General features: G+C 43.3%; 1 protein-coding gene across 3 annotated transcripts in view; it reads left to right on the top strand.

Annotated features, from left to right (window-relative positions):
* Positions 1-27,121, top strand: part of LOC110488787 (protein argonaute-3) — a 45,062-nt gene that overhangs the window by 4,343 nt on the left and 13,598 nt on the right. For 2 of the 3 annotated variants that reach the window (XM_036947333.1, XM_036947335.1), the window contains 9 exons: positions 8,329-8,500; positions 8,761-8,881; positions 9,043-9,251; positions 18,288-18,424; positions 20,132-20,266; positions 20,397-20,484; positions 21,031-21,178; positions 21,356-21,475; positions 24,353-24,496. In XM_036947333.1, coding sequence (XP_036803228.1) covers positions 8,329-8,500; positions 8,761-8,881; positions 9,043-9,251; positions 18,288-18,424; positions 20,132-20,266; positions 20,397-20,484; positions 21,031-21,178; positions 21,356-21,475; positions 24,353-24,496 — 1,274 coding nt within the window. The remainder of the gene's footprint in view (positions 1-8,328; positions 8,501-8,760; positions 8,882-9,042; positions 9,252-18,287; positions 18,425-20,131; positions 20,267-20,396; positions 20,485-21,030; positions 21,179-21,355; positions 21,476-24,352; positions 24,497-27,121) is intronic. The other variant, XM_021561185.2, reaches the window with a different exon arrangement.

The following is a 27,121-nucleotide window of genomic DNA, read 5'->3' as shown; positions in this document are numbered from 1 at the left end:
GTAACGGAAGCTTTCCACTTCTCCTGCAACGATACCCTAGCAGGTAGACCCAGTGAGTGACACCTGATACGGTCATGCCAGACAGAGCTATATTGATTCCCTCCAGAGGAGGTCTCCCCCCCCCCCCCCCCCCCCCCCGGCAACTGACCTCCGAATCTCCTCAGGTTGTAGAGTTTAAAAGGGGAATAACTGGGGATTCGACTGATAAGAAGCTCTCTCTTCTTGCTTTCCTGTTTTAAAACATTTTGCTACAGTGTTTATTTTACCTTTATTTAACTAAGCAAGTCAGTTACGAACAAATTCTTATTTTCAATGACGGCCTAACTGGGTTAACTGCCTGTTCAGGGGCAGAACGAAAGATTGTCAGCGCGGGGGTTTGAACTTGCAACCTTCCGGTTACTAGTCTAATGCTCTAACCACTAGGCCACCCTGCCGCCCTTAAACAAATTAATTCCAACGGCAGTCTGGCATCATGCAAAGATTAGCTAGAGCTCATAGGATATGACTTGAGCTTTTAACCCTTAAAATCTCGTCCATCATACACGTCTGTATGGTATTTGAAAGGCAACACATGATCATAAATCTTTGTTCGTATGAGGTTGGATATTACACTGAACAAAAATATAAATGAAACATGTAAAGTGTTGGTCCCATGTTTCATGAGCTGAAACCCCCCCCCCCCCCCCAGAAATCTTCCACATGCACAAAAAGCTAATTTCTCTAAAATGTTGTGCACAAATTTGTATACATCCCTGTTAGTGAGCATTTCTCATTTGCCAAGATAATCCATCCACCTGATCGTTGTGGCATATCAAGAAGCTGATTAAACAGCACGATCATTACACAGGTGCACCTTGTGCTGGGGACAATAAAGGCCACTCTAAAATGTGCAGCTGTGTCACAACACAATGCCACAGATGTCTCAAGTTGAGGGAGCGTGCAATTAGCATGCTGACTGCAAGAATGTACACCAGAGCTGTTGCCAGGGAATTGAATGTTAATTTCTCTTCCATAAGCCGCCTCAGGTCTTTTTAGAGAATGTGAGGCCGGTTGGACGTACTGCCACAAACGCAGGTCAAGTCTATGGTGTCGTGTTGGTGAGCGGTTTGCTGATGTCAACGTTGTGAACAGTGCCCCATGGTGGCAGTGGAGTTATGGTATGGGCAGCCAACGAACACAGTTGCATTTTATCATGGCTATTTGAATGCACACAAATACCGTGATGAGATCGAGGCCCTTTTTATTATTTAAAAAAAAAAAATTATTTCAAAAGTTCTATATTTTTGCCCTATTGTATTTTACGTTAAGATGAGTTCTATTGTCAATTAGTTTTGGATGGGTAACCTGGCACGCTTGATAGTCCATGAGAAGTGCAGCTGCTTCCTGTTGTAATGGATACGCCCGTGACATACACAGCCTCATCCACACACACCTGTGTGGGTTTTACCGAAAGACAAAGCGACACCACACAGGCAGTACAGGGGACCCCCCCCACACTCTGTCCCCTTACACCTCAGGCTAGTTGCCAACTATGAAGGGGGTCTTCTAGGTAAATGTGGTTGAGGTACTTAAAAAGTTTGTTAGCAGTAGCTAATTTTGAATGGGCATATATAGCAGTTCTGTCTTTCTGATTCACACTTTCCTTCCTCTTGTTCTTCCCGCTCTTGTTTTTTTTTGGTTTCACTTAACCCCCACGCCCACCACCTTTCTTATCCTCACTCTCTCTCTCTCTCTCTCTCCTCTCTCTTTCCACTTTACTTGAAGAAAAAAGGTGGGAATTTGAGAACAACCTTTTTGATTTTCAAATCCTTGTCCAAAGATTGACACATTGCACCACTCACATTAGGATGATGTTGACGATCAGCTGGAATATTCACATACAGGCTAGACCTGAGTAGTTAGTATTCATTAGGAACCAACTGGAAGAAACGGACAAACAGACAAACAAACAGACAAACGGGGAGGGACAACCTGGAGTTGTCATATGAGAAATACTAAATTTCTCTTTACCGTTGCAAGGCGTTTTTTGTTGCGTGCCCTAATGAACACGGGCCTGTGTTCGTTAGGATCTTGCAGCCTGTGTCCCCATAGCCTAGAAAGGAATGTTATTCTTCACTTCTAACAAGTTTTAATTAAAACAGCCCATGCATGGGTGCTAGATTGAGAAGCGTTTGTCTGTGTCGACCTTCACATGTTGTGAGCGTGGCTAGAATTGAACTCATGAGGGGGAGGGCGATAAATCAGCGGAAGAGAGAGTGGGAGAGCCAGAGAGAGTGAATCACTGAGCCAGAGTGGGAGGGAGGGAGAGAGTGTGGGGATAGATGGAGAGGACTGACTGAGTCAGTAGGAGGGCCCAGTTAGGAGTGGGCTGTGAGGCTGGGGGATGTCTGTTTCAGCTCAGTGGGATGAGGGGGAGGCCTGGATTGGGCACTCTTCTCTCCTTCCTGAGCTCTGTTTTGTGAGGACCATTTAGCCTAAATCTATAGGGGGAACACAAGTGGCACAGTGCAGGGGGGGGGTTCAGACAGGAAGAGAGGGACCCAGGGCTGATGTGAGGGGTGTCTTAAAGGGGTAACCAACTTTTTTTGTGTGAGAGAAGACAGAGCCTGATGTTGTTGAAAGTGAGAAATTACCCCAGAAAAGTCATCTTTTTGTGTGCTGTCTTGAAACAATGCATTTGATTGGCTGGCAATAGGATGTTTTTTTTTTTTGTATCACTGACTGATTTCATTGAGATAAGCCTACAGAGGTCGCGTTTGAGTTCATAAATCTTCATTTTCAAAACGCAGACCATCAAAAACCTGCGTTTTTAAACCATTTCACCTGTGTTTTGTTGGAAGTTTTCACTTCAGTAGAGTGATCAGGGGTCTGCGACTGTAGTTTTCCTTCACAGAAAATACATTCGAGAAACACCATTCGGCAGAAAATGCCTTCATTTTCAGAAGTGCATTGATGCATGGCCATTATATTTCTAATGTTGATCATGGAAAGAATGTAGCCAGCTAAGTTTTCAAATATTTTGCTAGATGTTCATCTTGCATTTTACCGGAGAAAATTAGCTAGACATCAGTCAGAGCTCTGTCTGCTGATAGAATGCCCTTTCATGAATTCTCATCCGGGAGAAGTGCAACTGAAGCACAAAATGAGTCTGATGTCGAGCAGAAATTACAATAAGAAGCATTTTAGATCTGTGTTTACAAAACGCTGCAAGATATTTGTTCTGCGTTTAAAAATATATATATATTTTCTGTTACAAATACATCATTCTGGATTAATGCAACTCCTGGCCTAACGCCAGTCCATATACCCCCCTTCCTAGTCCTAATAACAGAGTTGGAGGTTCTCCCTCACCACTAAATGTGTTTTAATTGTGCCCTCTGCTCGTACCAAGGGGGTTGTTCTGACCAGGCTGGGCTTGCCCTGGTTTACACAGTGCTTCATTTAACATTCACCTGTGGAATCCTCAGCCAGGCTATCTCATTCACGTGTGTCTGTGTCCACTCTAGGTCCAGCCTGCCTTGCTTCCCCCCCCCTGCCATCCATCCTCAGAGTACTTCATGTTGCCTCTCCCTCCTCGGTCTCCCTGTACAGCTTTGGCTTGTGTTTTGGTTGTGGAGTGAATGGCAGCTGTGGTGGCTCGGGTCGGTGCCCGACACTCTCTGAGCACTGAGGTAGATGGAACAAGTGACAGAGGGGGGAATAAACTATTTGTTTGACACACATCAGTCCCTCCCAGCCCGCGGCGCTCTGTCACTGTGCGTCCGTCCAGCCGTGTGTGCCTGGGCCGCTGCCTGCTGTGACTGATGCCTTCTGCTCCGCATCGGAGCGCTCGCCCTGTTCCCACAGCCCAGGCCTGTCCAGATTAGACATACAGCTGTGTGTGTGTGTGTGTGTGTGTGTGGGTCTGCCCTGCGTCTGTGTGAGTACGTTTGCAGCCAATCATTGTTGAAGGCAGCGGGAGTGAGGAAGGGAGAGCCCAGACTTCATGTGTATTGGTAACTAGGTCATGTTCATTAGTGCACACTGTTGCAATATGTTTTAAGAGTTTTTTGTTGGAGTTGAGGTAGCAGAATGCATCTCTGAGTCTGTTTTTATCCATTCTGTGCCTACTGAACATGACCCCAGTCAGTGTGGGCATCCATTGCTTTTCAGGGATGTGGCAACTGGTTTCTCTCCTAGCCTGTAATACTATAGCCTAGTACTTTTTCACCTCAGAACGTTAACCAGTGTCCAATCTTTGAGTGTGGCAAGCTGAGGTCGCCTGAGATCGAATGCCGGCTTGCTCATAAAAGACACTTAAATAAAATAAATGATGGAACCAACCTGGCAGAGTTTGTTGCTTTGTACCCATTTTGGCACATCCACTTCAGTTAGTTTGACTGAGAAATTGTCATAACAAGGTCAGTTCATCTTATCTCTCCTCATACCCACTGACTTTTTCTTTCTAATATCAGTGGCATATTCATTAGCCACCAAATGGAGAAAGCAGTTATTTCTGTTTCTGACCATCTGACCTTGTCCAATAACGCTCTTTTTTGTTTTCTGTTGTACGCCGTTTTCCTACGGTATGCCCTAACGAATACTACCCAGTTAGCTGCCTCTTTTTAGTTGGTGTCTGTACTGTAGTCCGTAACATGAAGGTCATAGGGTCAGGAAACAAAATGAGACAAAGTGTTGAAAGACTTGAGTACCTAGAATTTTTCTGTTTGGGAAAACACGTTCTTCCTTTACGAATCTTCTGACCGCACAGTCTTTCAGAGTAAACACACGAGTGGTAGGTTTCCTTGAACCTGCTACCTCTCTCACTGCTAAATGACGCAGACCACAAGCCTTTGATTCCTCCACATGGGCTTTTGAGGAGGCCATCTGTCGTTGCCGGAAATCTTGTTATGTCTATGGGAAGGCCTACAGGTCATGGTATTCCAGGATAGGTGAGTACTAATTTTGGTGTGCAGTTTTGGCCTCAACTTTTTTGATTTGTAGAGTTTGACATTTTTGGTTGATCCTTTGGTGTGTTTCTCAGGTCGAGTTCATTGGAGCAGTTCAGCTTCACGTGTGTGTGTGTGTTCCTCTGAGACACTGGTCTCTCTCTGCTGTGTTGCTTGCATGGTACTGAATATACCTTATATGGGCAGTGGGTGACCTGAGGACAGGGCCAGCTCGGGGCCACTGGGGCCGACAGTGTCAGAGAAACCTCAGACTAGAGTAGTCAGCTCCCCCCTACTACGTAACTCCCTGCCCTGGCCCCTGACAGCCGCATCCCTCTAACGTTCCCCTAACTCTACAGTTCCCAGGGGCGTGCTTGTACTTGTTTTGTCTGCAAGGGGCTGAAATAGTTTAGACGGGGGGGAGAATTGAGATACTAGGCCGTGTGTGTGCTTGAGAAGCATTCTGAATGATCAGTAACAGAGAGAATACGCTAGCATACCTTGGAAGGGATTTTGCGACAAGGCTTTTTGCCGTCTAGTTTAGTTCTGCACACGAGTGTGTTTTGAATCAATTTCTCTGAAAGTCTGAATCAGAAATAGGCAGGAGGGTTAGGTTTAATAACCGGAAGCGTGGAAATGTTGAGTCGTTTCTGCCACTTTTTTTTGTGTTTTTTTTGCAGTGCTCTGAATTTTTGATCCGCTGTTTGTGGGTGTGTGTTATCCTTTTCTCTCTGTGGCCTTGGTGTTTTTTGTGTCTCGCTCGCTGCATGGTGGGATGATGACGTTGCAGCTGCTTTCCTGTGTGTGTGGTTGTTCGTGCTTGCTTGCGTGTTTCGTTAAGGGTGTGTGTGTGTGTAAGACGGCATCAAATTGTATTTGTCACATGCACTGACGACTACAACAGGTGTAGACCTTCATGTGAAATGCTTACACACACATCAGGAGGACATGTGTGTGTGCGTGCAAGGTCTTGTCAGAAGGTTGGGGGCAGGGGGGTACAAAAGAACATCAGGACTAGGAGGAAAGTGTCGTTTTCCATTTTGAGAATGCCTGGCACAGTGTCCAGAGGCAGGACACTCCTCCTCCTGTGTTTCTTTCTCTCTGCGTTGGCCCAGTGACTCATGCAGCGTGGAGGCTAGTTCTACGATATGAGTGCCTGAGAGGAATACCAGCCCTCCCTGCCCACTCCCCCAGCCATCCTACTCCTCCCTCTCCTCCTCCTTGGCAGAGCACAGGAAAAGCTCTGTTTTTGTGGCGGTATGTGTAAACTAGTCTCCCACCGGCCCCCTGGATAATTTCCATCACAAAGGGCTGGTGTGTGTCCGTGGGACAGCTTCGGCTAGAATTCCAGACGTCTCTAACGATCCCCCTTTCTCTGCTGTCATCGTGACCCACCGAGGTCTAACCTTAGCCTACACCCAACCTGCATCTGTCACCCCTGTACCTACCCCTCAAGGTCCACCAGGCGAGAGAAACAGAAGGGGAGACAACCATGAACGCTCCGGCTTCTGAAAGACAGCCCTAAACAAACATCTTCACTCGTGCACCAATCCCATGAGCAGCACCTGAGAAAGGGTTCTGTTATGTTTTTTTTATTCCCCCCCCTGCGCTGGGGCTCTGAATGAACTGACACCCACTCATGTATGCTCATCATGACTCAATAGGAGGTGAATCATTCATAGCACTGACACTCATTGATCAATGACACATTGGGGCAGTTTGGTTTTGGTGGTGGAGAGTACCAGAGAGAGGCTGAGGGGAAACTCCCATGGTTTACTTTCTGCCTGACTGAGAGATGGAAGTGTTGAATAGGGGTGATGAGGATATGTGTACTGAACAAAAATATGAACGCAACAATTACAGTTCATTTAAGGAAAGCAGTTATTTGAAATCAATTCATTAGGCCCTAATCTATGGATTTCACGTGACTGGGCAGGAGTGCAGCCCTGCCAAGTCAATCTGAATTTTTCCCCACAAAAAGGGCTTTATTACAGAAATACCCCTCGGTTTCAGCAACTGTCCGGTGGCTGGTTTCAGACGATCATGCAGGTGAAGAAGCTGGATGTGGAGGTCCTGGGCTGGCGTGGTTACACTTGGTCTGCAATTGTGAGGCTGGTTGGACGTACTGCCAAATTCTCTAAAACTATGTTGTAGGTGGCTTACGGTAGAGAAACAGACATCACAGACGTCTCAAGTTGAGGGAGCGCACAATTAGCATGCTGACTGCAGGAATGTCCACCAGAGCGGTTGCCAGATAATTGAATGTTAATTTCTCTACCATCTGGCAACCGCTCTGGTGGACATTCCTGCAGTCAGCATGCTAATTGTGCGCTCCCTCAACTTGAGACGTCTGTGGCTTTGTGTTGTGTGACACAACTGTACATTTTAGAGTGGCCTGTTATTGTCCCCAGCACAAGGTGCACCTGTGTAATGATCATGCTGTTTTAATCAGCTTCTTAATATACCACATCTGTCAGGTGGATGGATTATTTTGGCAAAGGAGACATGTTCACTAACAAGATTGTAAGCCAATTTGTGAAATAAGCTTTTTGTGCGTCTGGAACATTTCTGGTATCTTTTATTTCAGCTCATGAAACACGGGACCAACACTTTACATGTTGCGTTTTTAAAATATTTTTGTTCAGTTTAGGATGGACAAACCATATACTGACTCCCCTCATCTGAACTCAGTTGTTAGACTGAGTGTTGCGCAATAGTTAAGCAGCTCACACAGGCCAGCGGAGCAACGTCATAGCAAATGTCTGGCTAAACCAGCACAAAGCTTCAAAAGGCGAGTCCCCCCCCTTCACATCAACTGCCCCTGATGTTGATGGGCAGGCCACGAGACGGCAGACCCAACATGGCACTGGGATGAGTGTGGTACATCGGGTTGTTTTTAAAATAACTGTCTACTGGGTTATTGTTACTCCTGTGTAAGACATCCATAGCATTCCTCGCTGTCTCTGTACTTTCTAAAGTGGTTCCTTCCAGTAGATTCTTTCAGCCGACATTTCTATCTTCTTGACACACAGGCAACAAGTGATTTTACATGCCTAGTTCTATAAAAATGACAAGTCGGTTAAGAACAAATTCTTATTTACAATGACGGCCTAGGAACAGTGGGTTGCACCTTGTTCAGGGGTAGAACGACAGATTTTTACCTTGTCAGCTCTGGGATTCGATCCAGCAACCTTTTTGTTACTGGCTCATCGCTCTAACAACTAGGCTACCGGCCGCCCCATTTAGACCTAACTTTTTAGTTAAAAAAAAAAGTGTCCACGTCAAAGCCGATTTTAACAATTTACTAATCTAAGCCTATTTCTCAAAGAGCTGGTCTGTTTAATGGAAGTTGAATTATTGTTCTTTTTCCATTTCCCCCCTTCCCTCCTTCCATCTCTAGGAGCCGTTGGAGCCCAGCCCCTGTTCACTGTGCCGCGGCGGCCTGGCTATGGCACCATGGGAAAGCCCATCAAGCTGCTGGCCAACTGCTTCCAGGTGGATATCCCCAAGATAGACGTCTACCTCTATGAGGTGGACATCAAGCCCGAGAAGTGCCCGCGCCGCGTCAACAGGTACGCCTAGAATAATGCCTTTCGCTAGGATCTCAAAATGTTTCACGTGGTATCAGATTATGGCTTGTTGAAGTGTGACTAGAGGTAATTTATGTGTCTATTCTACTTCTATTATATTTTATGTATTATTACTTTGAATACTAATTATAGAGCTACATATGGGTAGTTTTAAGAGCCGCATGTGGCTCCAGAGCCACAAGTTGCAGACCGTTGGACAAGTTTAAAAAGAGTTTAACTTGTTTTGGTCTTGTGTTCTGTAGGGAGGTGGTGGACTCCATGGTGCAGCACTTCAAGGTTACCATCTTTGGGGATCGTCGGCCAGTCTACGATGGGAAGAGGAGCTTGTACACAGCGAACCCGCTGCCTGTGGCAACCGCAGGGGTAAGATGGATATAGACTGACACCCAGCCACACACACACACACACACACACACACACACAGTCAAACCTACTCTACCTGGCGCTCCTACAAGGGTAAGACTGAAAACACACACACTCTCTCACGCTCCCACACTTCTTGATCTGTTAACGCACACACACAGGTGGATCTGGACGTCACTCTACCGGGTGAGGGGGGCAAGGACCGGCCCTTTAAGGTCTCAATCAAGTTTGTGTCCCTGGTGAGCTGGCACATGCTGCACGAGGTGCTAACGGGCCGCAGCGTGCCTGAGCCCCTGGAGCTGGACAAGCCCATCAGCACCAACCCAGTACACGCTGTGGATGTAGTGCTGCGACACTTGCCCTCCATGAAGTGAGTTGGACAGTCACCGCCCAAGTGGTCATAATGGGGAATGTTATAACTTTGTGATTGGGTTAATTATTTGATCAACAGGATGCATGTATTTCTGAAAAGTTGAGAATTTATCCCTGGAAACCTCAGTGAACTGATTTTTAAAAGCATATCGACGCAACTCTGCTACATGTTAATTTGACTTTTGAGACAGATTTATTTACTGTAGATGTAGGCCTAATAAATAAATAATACATTTCATTTGCTGGCACGCGAGACTGATTTGTATTCCAAGATGATTTCCTAAAATGACAATTTAAGTAGAGGTTGACCGATTAATCTGAATGGCCGATTAATTGGGGCCGATTTCAAGTTTTCATAACAATCGGAAATCGGTATTTTTGGACACCGATTTTTTTTATTTTATTTTTTTATTTTTTTTTGTAATTTTTTTTATATATATACAGTGCCTTGCGAAAGTATTCGGCCCCTTGAACTTTGCAACCTTTTGCCACATTTCAGGCTTCAAACATAAAGATATAAAACTGTATTTTTTTGTGAAGAATCAACAACAAGTGGGACACAATCATGAAGTGGAACGACATTTATTGGATATTTCAAACTTTTTTAACAAATCAAAAACTGAAAAATTGGGCGTGCAAAATTATTCAGCCCCCTTAAGTTAATACTTTGTAGCGCCACCTTTTGCTGCGATTACAGCTGTAAGTCGCTTGGGGTATGTCTCTATCAGTTTTGCACATCGAGAGACTGACATTTTTTCCCATTCCTCCTTGCAAAACAGCTCGAGCTCAGTAAGGTTGGATGGAGAGCATTTGTGAACAGCAGTTTTCAGTTCTTTCCACAGATTCTCGATTGGATTCAGGTCTGGACTTTGACTTGGCCATTCTAACACCTGGATATGTTTATTTTTGAACCATTCCATTGTAGATTTTGCTTTATGTTTTGGATCATTGTCTTGTTGGAAGACAAATCTCCGTCCCAGTCTCAGGTCTTTTGCAGACTCCATCAGGTTTTCTTCCAGAATGGTCCTGTATTTGGCTCCATCCATCTTCCCATCAATTTTAACCATCTTCCCTGTCCTTGCTGAAAAAAAGCAGGCCCAAACCATGATGCTGCCACCACCATGTTTGACAGTGGGGATGGTGTGTTCAGGGTGATGAGCTGTGTTGCTTTTACGCCAAACATAACGTTTTGCATTGTTGCCAAAAAGTTCAATTTTGGTTTCATCTGACCAGAGCACCTTCTTCCACACGTTTGGTGTGTCTCCCAGGTGGCTTGTGGCAAACTTTAAACAACACTTTTTATGGATATCTTTAAGAAATGGCTTTCTTCTTGCCACTCTTCCATAAAGGCCAGATTTGTGCAATATACGACTGATTGTTGTCCTATGGACAGAGTCTCCCACCTCAGCTGTAGATCTCTGCAATTCATCCAGAGTGATCATGGGCCTCTTGGCTGCATCTCTGATCAGTCTTCTCCTTGTATGAGCTGAAAGTTTAGAGGGACGGCCAGGTCTTGGTAGATTTGCAGTGGTCTGATACTCCTTCCATGTCAATATTATCGCTTGCACAGTGCTCCTTGGGATGTTTAAAGCTTGGAAAATCTTTTTGTATCCAAATCCGGCTTTAAACTTCTTCACAACAGTATCTCGGACCTGCCTGGTGTGTTCCTTGTTCTTCATGATGCTCTCTGCGCTTTTAACGGACCTCTGAGACTATCACAGTGCAGGTGCATTTATACGGAGACTTGATTACACACAGGTGGATTGTATTTATCATCATTAGTCATTTAGGTCAACATTGGATCATTCAGAGATCCTCACTGAACTTCTGGAGAGAGTTTGCTGCACTGAAAGTAAAGGGGCTGAATAATTTTGCACGCCCAATTTTTCAGTTTTTGATTTGTTAAAAAAGTTAGAAATATCCAATAAATGTCGTTCCACTTCATGATTGTGTCCCACTTGTTGTTGATTCTTCACAAAAAAAATACAGTTTTATATCTTTATGTTTGAAGCCTGAAATGTGGCAAAAGGTCGCAAAGTTCAAGGAGGGCGAATACTTTCGCAAGGCACTATATATATATATATATATATATATATATATATATATATATATATATATATATATATATATATATATATATATATATATATATATATATATATATATATATATATATATATATATATATATATATATATATATATTTATTATTATTTATATTATATTTATTATTATATATATATATATATATATATATATATATATATATATATATATATATATATATATATATATATTATATTTATTATTATTTATATATATATATTATTATTATTTATATATATATATTATTATTATTTATATATTATTATTATTTATTTATATATATATTATTATTTATATATATATATTATTATTATTTATATATATATATATTTATATATATATATTATTATTATTTATATATATATATATTTATATATATATATTTATATATATATATTATTTATATATATATATTATTTATATATATATATTATTTATATATATATATATATATATATATATATATTTATATATATATTTATATATATATTATTTATATATATATATTATTTATATATATATATATATATATATTATATATATATATATTATTTATATATATATTATTTATATATTTTACACTTTTATTTAACTAGGCAAGTCAGTTAAGAACACATTCTTATTTTCAATGACGGCCTAGGAACGGTGGGTTAACTGCCTTGTTCAGGGGCAGAACGACAGATTTGAACCTTGTCAGCTCTGAGGATCCAATCTTGCATACTTACAGTTAAGTAGTCCAACGCAATAACGACCCGCCTCTCTCTCGTTGCACTCCACAAGGAGCCTGTTACGCGAATGCAGTAAGCCAAGGTAAGTTGCTAGCTAGCATTAAACTTATCTTATAAAAAACAATCAATCATAATCACTAGTTAACTACACATGGTTGACGATATTACTAGATATTATCTAGCATGTCCTGCGTTGCATATAATCTGACTGAGCATACAAGTATCTGACTGAGCGGTGGTAGGCAGAAGCAGGCGCGTAAACATTCATTCAAACAGCACTTTCGGGTGTCTTGCCAGCAGCTCTTCGTTGTGCATCAAGCATTGCGCTGTTTGACTTCAAACCTATTAACTCCCGAGATGAGGCTGGTGTAACCGAAGTGAAATGGCTGGCTAGTTAGCGCTCGCTAATAGGTTTCCAACGTCACTCGCTCTGAGCCTTGGCGTGGTTGTTCCCCTTGTTCTGCATGGCTAACGCTGCTTTGAGGGTGGCTGTTGTCGTTGTGTTGCTGGTTCGAGCCCAGGGAGGAGCGAGGAGAGGGACAGAAGCTAAACTGTTACACTGGCAATACTAAAGTGCCTATAAGAACATCCAATAGTCAAAGGTTAATGAAATACAAATGGTATAGAGGGAAATAGTCCTATAATTCCTATAATAACTACAACCTAAAACCTTACCTGGGAATATTGAAGACTCATGTTAAAAGGAACCACCAGCTTTCATATGTTCTGAGCAAGGAACTTAAATGTTAGCTTTCTTACATGGCACCATATTGCACATTTCTTCTCCAACACTTTGTTTTTGCATTATTTAAACCAAATTGAACACGTTTCATTATTTATTTGAGGCTAAATTGATTTTATTGATGTATTATATTAAGTTAAAATAAGTGTTCATTCAGTATTGTTGTAATTATTATTACAAATAAATACAATTTAAAAATCGACCTATTTCATTTTTTTGTTTGTTGAATTTTACCCCTTTTTCTCCCCAATTTCGTGGTATCCAATTGTTGTAGCAATGAGACAAGATAGTAGCTACTACAACTCCCGTACGGGCTCGGGAGAGACGAAGGCTGAATGTCATGCGTCCTCCGATACATAACCCAACCAGCCGTACTGCTTCTTAACACAGCACGCGTCCAACCCGGAAGCCAGCTGCACCAATGTGTCGGAGGCTACACCGTGCACCTGGCAACCTTGGTTAGCGCGCACTGCGCCCGGCCCGCCACAGAAGTCGCTGGTGCGCGATGAGACAAGGAGATCCCTACCGACCAATCCCTCCCTAACCCGGACGACGCTAGGCCAATTGTGCGTCGCCCCACGGACCTCCCGGTCGCAGAAATCGACCGATTTTTTTTTTTATTTTATTTTTTTATTTTATTTATTTATTTTTTTAATCAGTATCGGCTTTTTTGGTCCTCCAATAATCTGTATCGGCGTTGGAAAATCATAATCGGTCGACCTCTAAAATCAAGTACTGAATTTCAGTGAAGACTCAGTTCTGCTTAGTGCCACATTGGAAATGAAACGCGTGAATGTATGCTCTTGCAAACAAGTGTGCTTGTTTTCACGGCATGATGATAATTCCGCAGGAAACCAGATGTATTCCTATGCCGTCCTACCTGACTTCACTCATAGCCTCCTCCACTCAAAAGCAATGTGTTATCAGTATGCCTACCAATACTGAATGAGAACCTTTTTTAACCTCTTTGGGCTGAGATCCTGCTAACGGGATCGATATGACAACAGCCAGTGACAGTGCAGGGCGCCAAATTTAAAACAACAAGTCCTATAATTAAAATTCCTCAAACATAGAAGTATTTTACACCATTTCTTGTTAATCCCACCAGTGTCCGATTTTTAAAAAGGCTTTACAGCGAAAGCAAACCAAACCATTATGTTAGGTCAGAGCCAAGTCACAGAAAAACACAGCCATTTTTCCAGCCAAAGAGAGGATTCACAAAAAGCAGAAATAAATTAAACACTTACTTCATGTTACACAAAAACATGTATGTTTTGTTCGATAAAGTTCATATTTAAATAAAAAAATATTTTTACGTTGGCGCGTTACGTTCAGTAGTTCCAAAACAACCGGTGATTTTGCAGAGAGCCAGATCAATTTACAGAAGTACTCATAATAAAAATTGATAAAATATACAACTATTATGCACGGAATTATAGATACACTTCTCCTTAATGCAACCGCTGTGTCAGATTTTTTTTAAAACTTTTCGGAAAAAGCACGCCATGCTAAAATCTCAGTCCAAAACAACCCAAACAGATATCCGCCATGTTGTGTAGTCAACAGAAGTCAGAAATAGCATTATAAATATTTGCTTACCTTTTGATGATCTTCATCAGAATGCACTCCCAGGAATTCCAGTTCCACGATAAATGTTTGTTTTGTTCGATAATGTCCATTTATGTCCAAATACCTCCTTTTTGTTTGTGCGTTTAGCCCAGTAATCCAAATTCATGAGGCACGAGCAGACAAAGTAAAAAGGTCCCGTTACAGTCCATAGAAACATGTCAAACGATGTATAGAATCAATCTTTAGGATGTTTTAAACATAAATCTTCAATTTTCTAACCAGAGAATTCCTTTGTCTATAGAAATGCAATGGAACTCAAGCTAACTCTCACGTGAATGAGCATGGCCAACTCGTGGCTTTCTGGCAGACCTCTGAGTCAGAGCCCTCATTCCCCCCTCCTTCACAGTAAAAGCATCAATCAAGGTTCTAAAGAGTGTTGAAATCTAGTGGAAGCCTTAGGAAGTGCAATATGACCCCATAGACACTGTGTTCGATAGGCCAAAAGTTGAGAAACTACAAATGTCAGATTTCCCACTTCCTGGTTCTCAGGTTTTTGCTTGCCATATGAGTTCTGTTATACTCAGACATCATTCAAACAGTTTTAGAAACTTCAGGGTGTTTTCTATCCAACTCTACTAATAATATGCATATATTAGCAATTGGGCCTGAGTTGCAGACAGTTTACTCTGGGCACCTTATTCATCCAAGCTAGTCAATACTGCCCCCAGCCATAAGTTTATTTATTTCACCTTTATTTAACCAGGTAGGCTAGTTGAAAACAAGTTCTCATTTGCAACTGCGACCTGGACAAGAAAGCGTAGCAATTCGACACATACAACAACAGAGTTACACATGGAATAAACAACATACAGTCAATAGTACAGTAGAACAAAAGAAAACAAAAGGTCTATATACAGTGAGTGCAAATGAGGTAAGTTAAGGAAATAAATAGGCCATGGTGGCGAAGTAATTACAATATAGAAATTAACTGGAATGGTAGATCGGCAGAAGATGAATGTGCAGATAGAGATACTGGGGTGCAAAGGAGCAAAATAAATAAATAAATACCAGTATGGGGATGAGGTAGGTAGGTAGATGGGCTGTTTACAGATAGGCTAACTACAGGTGCAGTGATCTGTAAAATGCTCTGACAGCTGGTGCTTAAAGCTAGCCAGCTTCAGAGATTTTTGCAATTCGTTCCAGTCATGGGCAGCAGAGACCTGGAAGGAAAGACGACCAAAGGAGGAATTGGCTTTGGGGGTGACCAATGAGATATACCTGCTGGAGCGCGTGCTACGAGTGGGTGCTGCTATGGTGACCAGTGAGCTGAGATAAGGCGGGGCTTTACCTAGCAGAGACTTGTAGATAACCTGTAGCCAGTGGGTTTGACGACGTGTATGAAGCGAGGGCCAACCAACGAGAGAGTACAGGTCGCAATGGTGGGTAGTGTATGGGGCTTTGGTGACAAAACGGATGGCACTGTGATAGACTGCATCCAGTTTGTTGAGTAGCGTATTGGAGGCTATTTTATAGATGACATCACCGAAGTCGAGGATCGGTAGGATGGTCAGTTTTACGAGGGTATGTTTGGCAGCATGAGTGAAGGATGCTTTGTTGCGATATAGGAAGCTGATTCTAGATTTAATTTTGGATTGGAGATGCTTAATGTGAGTCTGGAAGGAGAGTTTATAGTCTAATTAGACACCCAGGTATTTGTCGTTGTCCATGTTTTCTAAGTCAGAGCCGTCCAGAGTAGTGATGCTGGACGGGCGAGCAGGTGCGGGCAACGATCGATTGAAAAGCATGCATTTAGGAAGGAGAGTTGTATGGCCGTGAATGGCATTGAAGCTTGTCTGGAGGTTAGTTAACAGTGTCCAAGGAGGGGCCAGAAGTTTACAGAATGGTGTCGTCTGCGTAGAGGTGGATCAGAGAATCACCAACAGCAAGAGCAACATCATTGATGTATACAGAAAAGGGAGTCGGCCCAAGAATTGAACCCTGTGGCCCACCCATAGACTGCCAGAGGTCCAGACAACAGGCCCTCCGATTTGACACACTGAACTCTATCAGAGAAGTAGTTGGTAAACCAGGCGAGGCAATCATTTGAGAAACCAAGGCTGTCGAGTCTGCCAATAAGAATGTTGTGATTGACAGAGTCGAAAGCCTTGGCCAGGTCTATGAATACGGCTGCACAGTAATGTCTCTTATCAATGGCGGTTATGATATCGTTTAGAACCTTGAGCGTGGCTGAGGTGCACCCATGACCAGCTCTGAAACCAGATTGCATAGCAGAGAAGGTATGGTGGGATTCGAAATGGTCAGTGATCTGTTTGTTAACTTGGCTTTCGAAAACCTTAGAAAGACAGGGTAGGATAGATATAGGTCTGTAGCAGTTTGGTTCTAGAGTGTCAACCCCTTTGAAGAGGGGGATGACCGCGGCAGAATTCCAATCTTTGGGAATTTCAGACGATACGAAAGAGGTTGAACAGGCTGGTAATAGGGGTTGCAACAATTTCGGCAGATAATTTTAGAAAGAGAGGGTCCAGATTTTGCAGCTCTTTCAGAACATCGGCTATCTGGATTTGGGTAAAGGAGAAATGGTGGGGGCTTTGGCGGGTTGCTGTGGAGGGTGCCGGGGTAGGGGTAGCGATGTGAAAGCATGGCCAGCCGTAGAGAGATACTTATTGAAATTCTCAATTATAGCGGATTTATCGGTGGTGACAATGTTTCCTAGCCTCAGAGCAGTGGGCAGCTGGGAGGAGGTGCTCTTATTCTCCATGGACTTTAGTGTCCCAGAACTTTTTTGAATTAATACTACAGGATGCACATTTCTGTTTGAAAATGCTTGCCTTAGCTTTTCTAACTGCCTGTGTATATTTGTTCCTAACTTCCCTGAAAAGTTGCATATCACGGGGGCTATTCGATGCTAATGCAGAACGCCACAGGATGTTTTTGTGCTGGTCAAGGGCAGACAGGTCTGGCGTGAACCAAGGACTATCTATTCCTAGTTCTACATTTTGAGAGGGGCATGCTTATTTAAGATGGTGAGGAAGGCACTTTTAAAGAATAGCCAGGCATCATCTACTGACGGGATGAGGTCAATGTCATTCCAGGATACCCCGGCCAGGTCGATTAGAAAGGCCTGCTCGCAGAAGTGTTTCAGGGAGCGTTTGACAGTGATGAGGGGTGGTCGTTTGATCGCTGAGATCTTGATTGAAAACAGCAGAGGTGTATTTGGAGGGCGAATTAGTTAGGATGACATTTATGAGGGTGCCCGTGTTTACTGATTTGGGGTTGTACCTGGTAGGTTCATTGATTCATGAGGGGTGAGATTGAGGGCATCAAGCTTAGTTTGTAGGATGGCCTGGGTGTTAAGCATGTCCCAGTTTAGGTCACCTAGTAGCACGAGCTCAGAAGATAGATGGGGGGGGCAATCAGTTTACATATAGTATCGAGGGCACAGCTGGGTGCAGAGGGAGGTCTATAGCAAGCGGCAACAGTGAGAGACTTGTTAATGTTAATGAAAGTAGTTTCCCAAGTCTTAAATAAAAACTGGCTTTTGTGTATCGACACCTGCCATAAGGCTATGTTTGCTATAGCTTCAGGCTACTGCATTGACAGAATGTGTCCAGGATACGCTGTTATTAATGAGTCTTTGCCCCTCAGTGATCAGTTGTCGATAAGGCCGTGGAGTTTTCACCCTCTCGTTTCGTTGCTGTTCAGTGTCAACTGGGAAAATAGCTTGTTGTCAGACTGTCGTTGTGCAAAGAGCCATTGACCAAGATCTTGGTCCAGGTTGTGTATACTAACTTCCCAATTCTCTTATCTGTCTGTCCCCCTTCTATTTCTCTCTCCTTATTTTATCGCTCTTCTCTCTCCCCCTCTCCAGGTACACCCCGGTGGGTCGCTCCTTCTTCTCAGCCCCAGAGGGCTACGACCATCCTCTGGGAGGGGGGAGAGAGGTGTGGTTTGGTTTCCACCAGTCTGTACGTCCCGCCATGTGGAAGATGATGCTCAATATTGACGGTGAGGACAGCGCACATCACTTTGCAACCAATCCTAACCGTAACCATTTAGGGGGATAAAAAAATCTGGGGCCATATGGATAAGAGTAGGAGTTCTGATCTAGGATCAAGTCCCCCTGTCCATGTAATCTTATTCAATGTGATCTAAAGGGCTAAACTGGTGTTAAATCATCACTCCTACTCTGAGACGCTTTATGAATGCAGGCCCTGAACCTGTATCGGTGTTTGAGGCAACTTCTACCTAATATGGGAGGACTCCACAGTGTGGGTGTTGTGCCGCATGCTGGCATCAGGGGGGTTTGGAAAGAGGGTTCTGGTTATAGGTGGGTGGGCTGGCTGTAGGCTTTGTAGAAAGTGGATTTTGGGGGGGGGGGCGGGGGGGTTCTTGCTTTGTGGAAACTGTCTAGGCAGTTGCTGTGGAGACGGAGTTACAGGGATCTGAAGGGCCCTGTGTGTTTGGGAGCCATTTTTGGTGGGCTGCTTTTGTTTTGAGGAGTGCCTGACTGCTCTGTCTTCGGGCCTCTCTCACTCAGGCGGTTTTCCCGCTCTCCCTCGCTCGCAAATCATTTTGCTTCCTCTAGCCCCTCGCCCATTCGCCACCAAAGGGCAGAAAAGTGCAGCCATCTGCAAATTATTCTCTCTTTCATTAGTCATTGTGTGCTCAAGGAATGAGGAGAATAGGCCCTAAAAGAGCGCGAAAACAAATAGGCGCCAATGGTCTGTTTTTATATCTCACCAGGGGACATATATAAAATCACACACATCCTAGCTGAAGATATAGCAACACTGAGAAAATGTACCAGTACATACAGTGGGGCAAAAAAAGTATTTAGTCAGCCAACTTATTTTCCACCATAATTTGCAAATAAATTCATTAAAAATCCTACAATGTGATTTTCTGGATTTTTTTTCTAATTTTGTCTGTCATAGTTGAAGTGTACATATGATGAAAATTACAGGCCTCTCTCATCTTTAAGTGGGAGAACTTGCACAATTGGTGGCTGACTAAATACTTTTTTGCCCCACTGTAAGCAACAAACAAAAATGTGCTCTATTTAAAACCCTTTCATTTTCACACTCCCAAGTGTAATGTATCAGCACTCTCACAAACCGACATCAAAACAAACATGAAATTGCTGATGTCATTTCCTGTTTATGGGGATGAGAACCCTACTGTCTGTGTGGAGAGTGACCGTGACCTGCACTCCCCATCATTTCTAATCGCATGTATGCTCCGGTCGTCAGCGTCGCTGTCAGACGTGGCCCTGACGTCACTGGGAGCACAGTGTCATTGCAGCATCTGTTTCCTCTCTTCTCATCTCTCCTTTAAGGTGGAGACAACTATTAGGGTCTTCATCTAGGCGCCAGCTTCCTCTAACGGCACATAAAGCCAGAGGGATGTTGGATGTTCCTCCTAAGGTTTATTTCATGTTTGAGAGCCGTGTTGGCGTGGCTACAGGCCTTGAGCTGCTGTACTTGGTTTGATTTGAGATATAGGCCTAAATAGCTAAAAAAAAAAAATTATGGCTGATAATTGATGACAAATGGCTGCTTCTGGCGTGATGTATTTGGCAGACCAAGATCAATTCACATTTTGCATCTACAGTAAAGAGCTAGGGAGATTACTCTCGGTTTGGCAGGTATTGCCAGTGATTGGTAATTCTGAGTGAGTGTGAGCGAGTGTTTAATGGCCCTGTCTGTCCTGCAGTTTCTGCCACGGCCTTCTACAAAGCCCAGCCTGTGATCCAGTTCATGTGTGAGGTCCTGGACATCCACAACATAGACGAGCAGCCCCGACCTCTCACAGACTCCCACCGGGTCAAGTTCACCAAAGAAATCAAAGGTAGTGTATTTTGTGCGTGTGTTTGTCTGTGTGCGTGAAAGAGGATGTAAACTAGGCTTTTGGGCGTGCCTGTGTACACACATTTGTGTCATTGCCACGTCCCTGAGGTCCTAAAAGCTGTCCTATCCAGGTCTGAAGGTGGAGGTGACACACTGTGGAACCATGCGGCGGAAGTACCGCGTTTGCAACGTAACCCGTCGGCCTGCCAGCCATCAAACGTGAGTCAAGAGAGCCCCGGAGGGACGGTGGGGTGGGACAAGAAGTAATGAGATTGGGTGGAGTGGAACTAGGGAGAGAGTGAGGTGTGGTGGGACTAGGAGAGGCCAGAGAGAGACTGGGAGGAGACGCACATGGAGCCTGGGGTGTGGGGTGGGGCGGGATGGGATGGGATGGGAGAGGAGCGGGCACTTGAATGTAGGTTGACCTGTTCACAAGAATTCACCAGAACCACAAAATGTCTGAGTCAGATCCTTGTCTCGAGGTCAATGGGTGTTAGTCATTGTTGGCCAATATGCTATTACATGCAGCTGTTTATCTACTGCTGCTGCTTCTTTGCTTTCCAGTATCTACTGATGCTCAACATTTTGAGAATGATTTGCTCAACGTTTTGATAGCTTTGTGAGGCCGTTTCTGTATCTTCACTGTATTGATCTGAACTAGAAATTGAAGACCACTTTTACGTAGACCCCTCATGCGCAGCCGCCCCTTTCAATGTTAGTAAAGAGTTCTTAACCCTTGCCGTTCCATCTACCTGTTGTGGTTAGGTTCCCTCTGCAGCTGGAGAATGGTCAAACGGTGGAACGCACGGTGGCCCAGTACTTCAGAGAGAAGTATAGCCTGCAGCTCAAGTATCCCCACCTACCCTGCCTCCAGGTGGGGCAGGAGCAGAAGCACACCTACCTGCCCCTGGAGGTGAGAAATATTCATTTCTTTGCCTGATTCACACTATAGGACCGACCCAAACCGTACTGTGATGGCTCGGATATTGTCTTTTCACATTGTCCTTTTTAGCGTGGCTTCAGTTTGGCCAAATAGTGTGAATAAAATGCTTTGCAATATACTCAATGCTTTTGTGCTGTGTCCCTGCAGGTGTGTAACATAGTAGCAGGGCAGCGCTGCATCAAGAAACTGACAGATAATCAGACGTCCACTATGATCAAAGCCACGGCTCGCTCTGCACCTGACAGACAGGAGGAGATCAGCCGGCTGGTGAGTCAGTGGTGCCGCCTGGTGGCACGGAGTTATTTACAGTTATACAAGGGGTGGGTCTAATCCTGGATGCTGATTGGTTAACCCCATTCCAGCCGGTGTCTATTCCACAAGTTAACACCGGCTAAATCTATGAAGTTGAAATGCCGATTGACTCTGTTCCATCTGTCTGCCTAATCCAAGGTCTTGTCAGTTCAGCCAGGCCATTTGTATACTAGATCTTCACTGTAAAAAGCATCTAGACATTATCTCCCATTTTTCTTTTAGACTTGCGTTTAGTTTTCAACAGCAAAGATTTTCAATAACCTTGCTGTCTGTCTCTGACATTTGCAACATTGTTTCAATATTGAAATTCGATCTCCAGTTGTCCTATGGTAATGACCGCTATCGGGGTGGGCGAGACACAGGCTGGCAACTTTGGACACCTACTCATTCAAGTATTTTTCTTTATTTTTACTATTTTCTTCATGATATGGAATCATGTAGTAACCACAAGTGTTAAACTAATCGAAAAATGTTTGACGTTCTTCAAAGTAGCCATCCTTTGCCTTAATGACAGCTTTGCACACTATTGGCATCCTCTCAACCAGCTTCATGAGGTAGTCACCTGGAATGCTTTTCCAACAGTCTTGAAGGAGTTCCCACATATGCTGAGAACTTGTTGGACTGCAGAGTGAAGGAAAAGCAGCCAACTTATCCCAAACCATCTCAATTGTTTTGAAGTCGGTGTGATTTGTGGAGGCCAGGTAATCTGTTGCAGCACTCCCTCACGCTCCTCCTTGGTCAAATAGCCGTTACACAGCCTAGAGGTGTGTTGGGTCATTGTCCTGTTGGAAAACAAATGATAGTCCCACTAAGCGTGAACCAGATGGGATGGTGTATCGTTTCAGAATCCTGTGGTATGCATGCTGGTTAAGTGTGCCATGAATTCTAAATAAATCATTGTCACCAGCAAAGTACCATCACACCACCTCCATGCTTCACGGTGTTAACCACACATGTGCAGATCATCCGTTCACCTACTCTGCGTCTCACAAAGACACGGCGGTTTGAACCAAAAATCTCAAATTTGGACTCATCAGACCAGACATTTTCTGGATTGACAGACCTTCATGTCTTAAAGTAATGACAGACTGTCGTTTCTCTTTGCTTATTTGAACTGTTCTTGCCATAATATGGACTTAGCCCTATTTGGTAAAATACCATCTTGTGTCTACCACCCCTACCTTGTCACAACTGATTGGCTCAAACACATTAAAAAGGAAAGAAATTCCACATATGATTTGTAAAAGGCACACCTGTCAATTTTAAATGCATTCCAGGTGACTACCTCATGAAGCTGTTTGAGAGAATGCCAAGAATGTGCGAAATTGTCATCCAAGGCAAATGGTGGCTACATTGACGAATCTCAAATATAAAATCTATTTTGAATGAACACTTTTTTTGGTTCCTACATGATTCCTACATGTGTTTACTACATGTGTTATTTCATAGTTTTGATGTCTTCACTATTATTCTACAATGTAGAACACATTACAAATAAAGAAAAACCCTTGAATGAGTAGGTGTATCCAAACTTTTGACTGGTACTGTCCATGAGGAAATGTCAATAGAAAAACAGGAAATGCAGCTGGTTTACTGTATTTTGGCTACACTGTTTGACGTGACTGTGTTAGCCAAAGTTGGCTAGCTAGCTAGCAAGCAAGTAAGGGATAAAAATGTTTGCCAGCCATCATCGCAACGGAACATTTAGAACAAACGACTGGGTTGCGTCTATAGATTTAGAACAAAAAGACTTAGCGACTGGGTGGCTGGCCGATAGAACGAAGCCTTTTAGATCATAAAGAACAAGACGGGGGACCTGATCCTAGATTAGCTCTCCAACTCTGAGCCATTTCGGCAAACCGAACCGATAGAACGAATGACCAGCTGGGTTGGGTAGCAACCCGACTATATCTTGTGGAAGGATGAAATTGAATGAATAAATTGATCAAAATAAAGTTAATGAAAATGTCAATCATTATTTGAATATGTTGGTGATGCCCTCAACTGGTGTTTTGGAGGATGTATTGGTACGGTTTGCCGAAACGTTGGAGAGCTAATCTAGGATCCGGTTCCCTGTCTTGTTCTTTATGATCTAAAAGGCTAAACTGATCATCGATCGGCACTCCTACTCTGAGACACTTAATGAATACGGGCCCAGGTCAGTTTTAATTGAGGTCAGTGAAAGGCTAGTTTGAAGATAGTATTGTTGGCTAGCTGTCACCAGCACACTGCCTGGCCATGGTGTTTTCTGGAGGATGAGAGAGGCTAACACCTCGCCCATTCGACTCCAATAGATGGCATTTCATTCAGGCTCTGCTTCGGCCACCTTATTAAACAGACTTCCAATCTCCCACCTGGGATTAAAACATACCTCTGGCTGATAGTACACTGCCAGAGACAGTAAACTTCTAATTTAGATGCAGAGAACCATCCGTGAATAGTAACTGAATTAAAGTGTGGGTGGAATAACTGTGAAATATGCAGAACGATTGGACAAACCGAGAGGGAAATTTGACAATGTTTTAAAGATGTCTAAGGTTATTTCAGGATGTTGCGTGTGACAGAATTCTGGGGGAAATGTGAACTAAAAACAATCTACATACTTGTGAGTTGTCTCAACATCAACCTCCTCAAACCTGGGTCATATTCATTAGGGCATTCCGTACCAAATTTAATGTTTTATTTTTTGACAAGTTGAGTGTTTCTAATAGGAGTAGTTTGTTTTTTATTCTGTTTTAGTGCATTGTGAATATGACACTGCCTTCTGGATACCAACTTACCTCACCACCCTAAACACCCCTTTCTCTGTCTCTGTGTGTGTGACCCCTGCAGGTGCGTAGTGCCAACTACGAGGCTGACCCCTTTGTGCAGGAGTTCCAGTTCAAGGTGCGCGACGAGATGGCCCACGTGACTGGGCGCGTGCTGCCCGCCCCCATGCTGCAATACGGCGGCAGGGTGAGCACAGAGCACTTTATGGTACCCTTCCTTTAAATCACGCTCCATACTTTTTTTACTTTTTTCCATACGTTTGTTTGACACGCTACCTACCCTTGCTATATGAGGGAACTAACCCCCTTGCTTTGGTTTGATCCGTTTGTCGTTCCCCTCTGTGAATCGTCTAGGAGCAGGTGTGCTGATCTAGGATCAGGTCCCCCTCTTCTTCATAGTGATTTCAAAGACAAAATTGATCCTAGATCGGCACGCCTACTTTAAGACAATTTCTGAATACAGGCTTGTCTGTGTGGATTAATATAAACTAGTAGTCTTTGCTCAAAGCTAACACGGCTACATCATTTTTCATTTCTGCTTTTATTGAGAATGCATAGTACAGATCGTTATGACATAATATGCTTTGACTCAATTTAGCTTCCTTTTGTGGTGTTTATGCCTTTTTTTTGTTTGTTCTTTTGCAATTTCACTTTTTGCAATTTGTGAGAGTAGATGACACATTAGTGGGATTTTACTGGAAACAGTCAAATCAAATTTTAAGCCTTAATCCCAGACCCAGTTTTGTATTCAAACATTTTTAAAGTGATTAGGACTGCCCAAGGAGAACTCCAATAAATCTGTTTTTCTGGACAGTGGATGAGGTCAGCCTAAACATTCTGGTTTCATTTTAAGACACTCCAGGACCTGACTTGTTTTCGTATTTCTACCTTGTCTGTAAGTTACTAAACCATGTACGTAAACAGCATATTTGGTGCATATTTTCAAATAAAATGTTATCAAATTCAGATTTTTATCTGTAAACAAATTTTGTGAAGGCTACATTTGGAGAATGCAGATGATTCTGAAGCTGGGAGAGTTGGAGTGTTGGAAGAGTCTGACTTTCAGGAAATAAATGGCCATTAAAGTGAAGTACAATGAATTTACCTTACCAATCGCAAAACACCTATTGAGACCTAATCACGATCTCTTCAAGTGAAGTTACTACATATACAGTGCCTTCGGAAAGTGTTCATGACCCCTTGAATTTTTCCACATTTTGTACATTATAGCCTTATTCTAAAATGTATTAATTTGTTTGAGGAAAAACAATCTACACTACCCCATAGTGACAAAAGGAAAACAGGTTTTTAGAATTTTTTTGCTAATTTATATATATTTCTTAATCACATTTACATAAGTATTCAGACCCTTTACTAAGTACCTTGTTGAAGCACCTTTTGGCAGTTATTATAGCCTCAATTCTTCTTGGGTATGACACTAAAAGCTTGGCACATTGTGTTTGGGGAGTTTCTCCTGTTCTTCTCTGCAGATCCTATCAAGCTCTGTCAGGTTGGATGGGGAGCGTTGCTTCACAGATATTTTCAGGTCTCCAGAGATGTTCGATCGGGTTCATGGTCGGCCTTTGGCTGGGCCACTCAAGGACATTCAGAGTCTTGGCTGTGTGCTTAGGGTCGTTGTCCTGTTGGAAGGTGAACCTTCGCCCCAGTCTGAGGTCCTGAACCTGCTTGAGTGCTTTCATCAAGGATCTCTTTGTACTTTGCTCCGTTCATCTATCCCTCGATCCTGGCTAGTCTCGCAGTCCCTGCCGCTGAACAAGAAACCCACAGCGTGATGCTGCCACCACCGTCATTCACCGTACGGATAGTGCCAGGCTTCCTCCAGACGTGATGCTTGGCGTTCTGTCCAAAGAGTTCAATCTTGGTTTCATCAGACCAGACAATGTTGTTTCTCATGGTCTGATAGTCTTTAGGTGCCTTTTGGCAAACTCCAAGCAGGCTGTCATGTGCCTTTTACTGAGGAGCTTCTGTCTGGCCACTCCATAAAGGTCTGATTGGTGGAGTGCTGTAGAGATGGTTGTCTTTCTGGATGGTTCTCCCATCTCCACAGAGGAACTCTGGAGCTCTGTCAGAGTGACCATCAAGTTCTTGGTCACCTCCCTGACCAAGGCCTTTCTCCCCCGATTGCTCAGTTTGGCCGGGTGGCCAGCTCTAGGAAGAGTCTTGGTGGTTCTGAACATCTTCCATTTAAAAAATGGAGGCCACTTTGTTCTTGAGGACCTTCAATGCTGCAGAAATAATTTGGTACCCTTCCCCAGATCTGTGCCTCAACACAATCCTATCTTGGAGCTCTACGGACAATTCCTTTGACCTCATGGCTTGTTTTTTTTCTCTGACATGCACTGTCAACTGTGGGACCTGATATAGACAGGTGTGTGCCTTTCCAAATCATGTCCAATCAATTGAATTTACCACAGGTGGACTCCAAGTTGTAGAAACATCTCAAGGATGATCAATGGAAACAAGATGCACCTGAGCTCAATTTCGAGTCTCATAGCAAAGGAGTTGAATACTTATGCAAATAAAGTATTTTTGTTCTTTTTAATACATTAGCAAAAATGTCTAAATCCTGTTTTGTCATTATGGGCTATTTGGTTGGTTGTTGAGGATTTTTTTTATTTTTTATGTATCAATTTGAGAATAAATGTAGAACATTTTGAAGCAGCTTGGGGGGGAGGCATTTTAAAACACAGCACCTGTCTTTCAGTCTATACGTGTGTGTTTTAAATTTGACCCTGTATCCATAGTGTTGGTGTCTACACGCAATTTTGTGTCATTTCTACATGTGTGCCTGCATGAATTGTCTACATGTCCT

The sequence above is a fragment of the Oncorhynchus mykiss genome, chromosome 2 (genome assembly GCF_013265735.2).
Source record: "Oncorhynchus mykiss isolate Arlee chromosome 2, USDA_OmykA_1.1, whole genome shotgun sequence".
NCBI classification, from domain to species: domain Eukaryota; kingdom Metazoa; phylum Chordata; class Actinopteri; order Salmoniformes; family Salmonidae; genus Oncorhynchus; species Oncorhynchus mykiss.
This window is presented reverse-complemented; position numbering and strand designations above follow the sequence as displayed.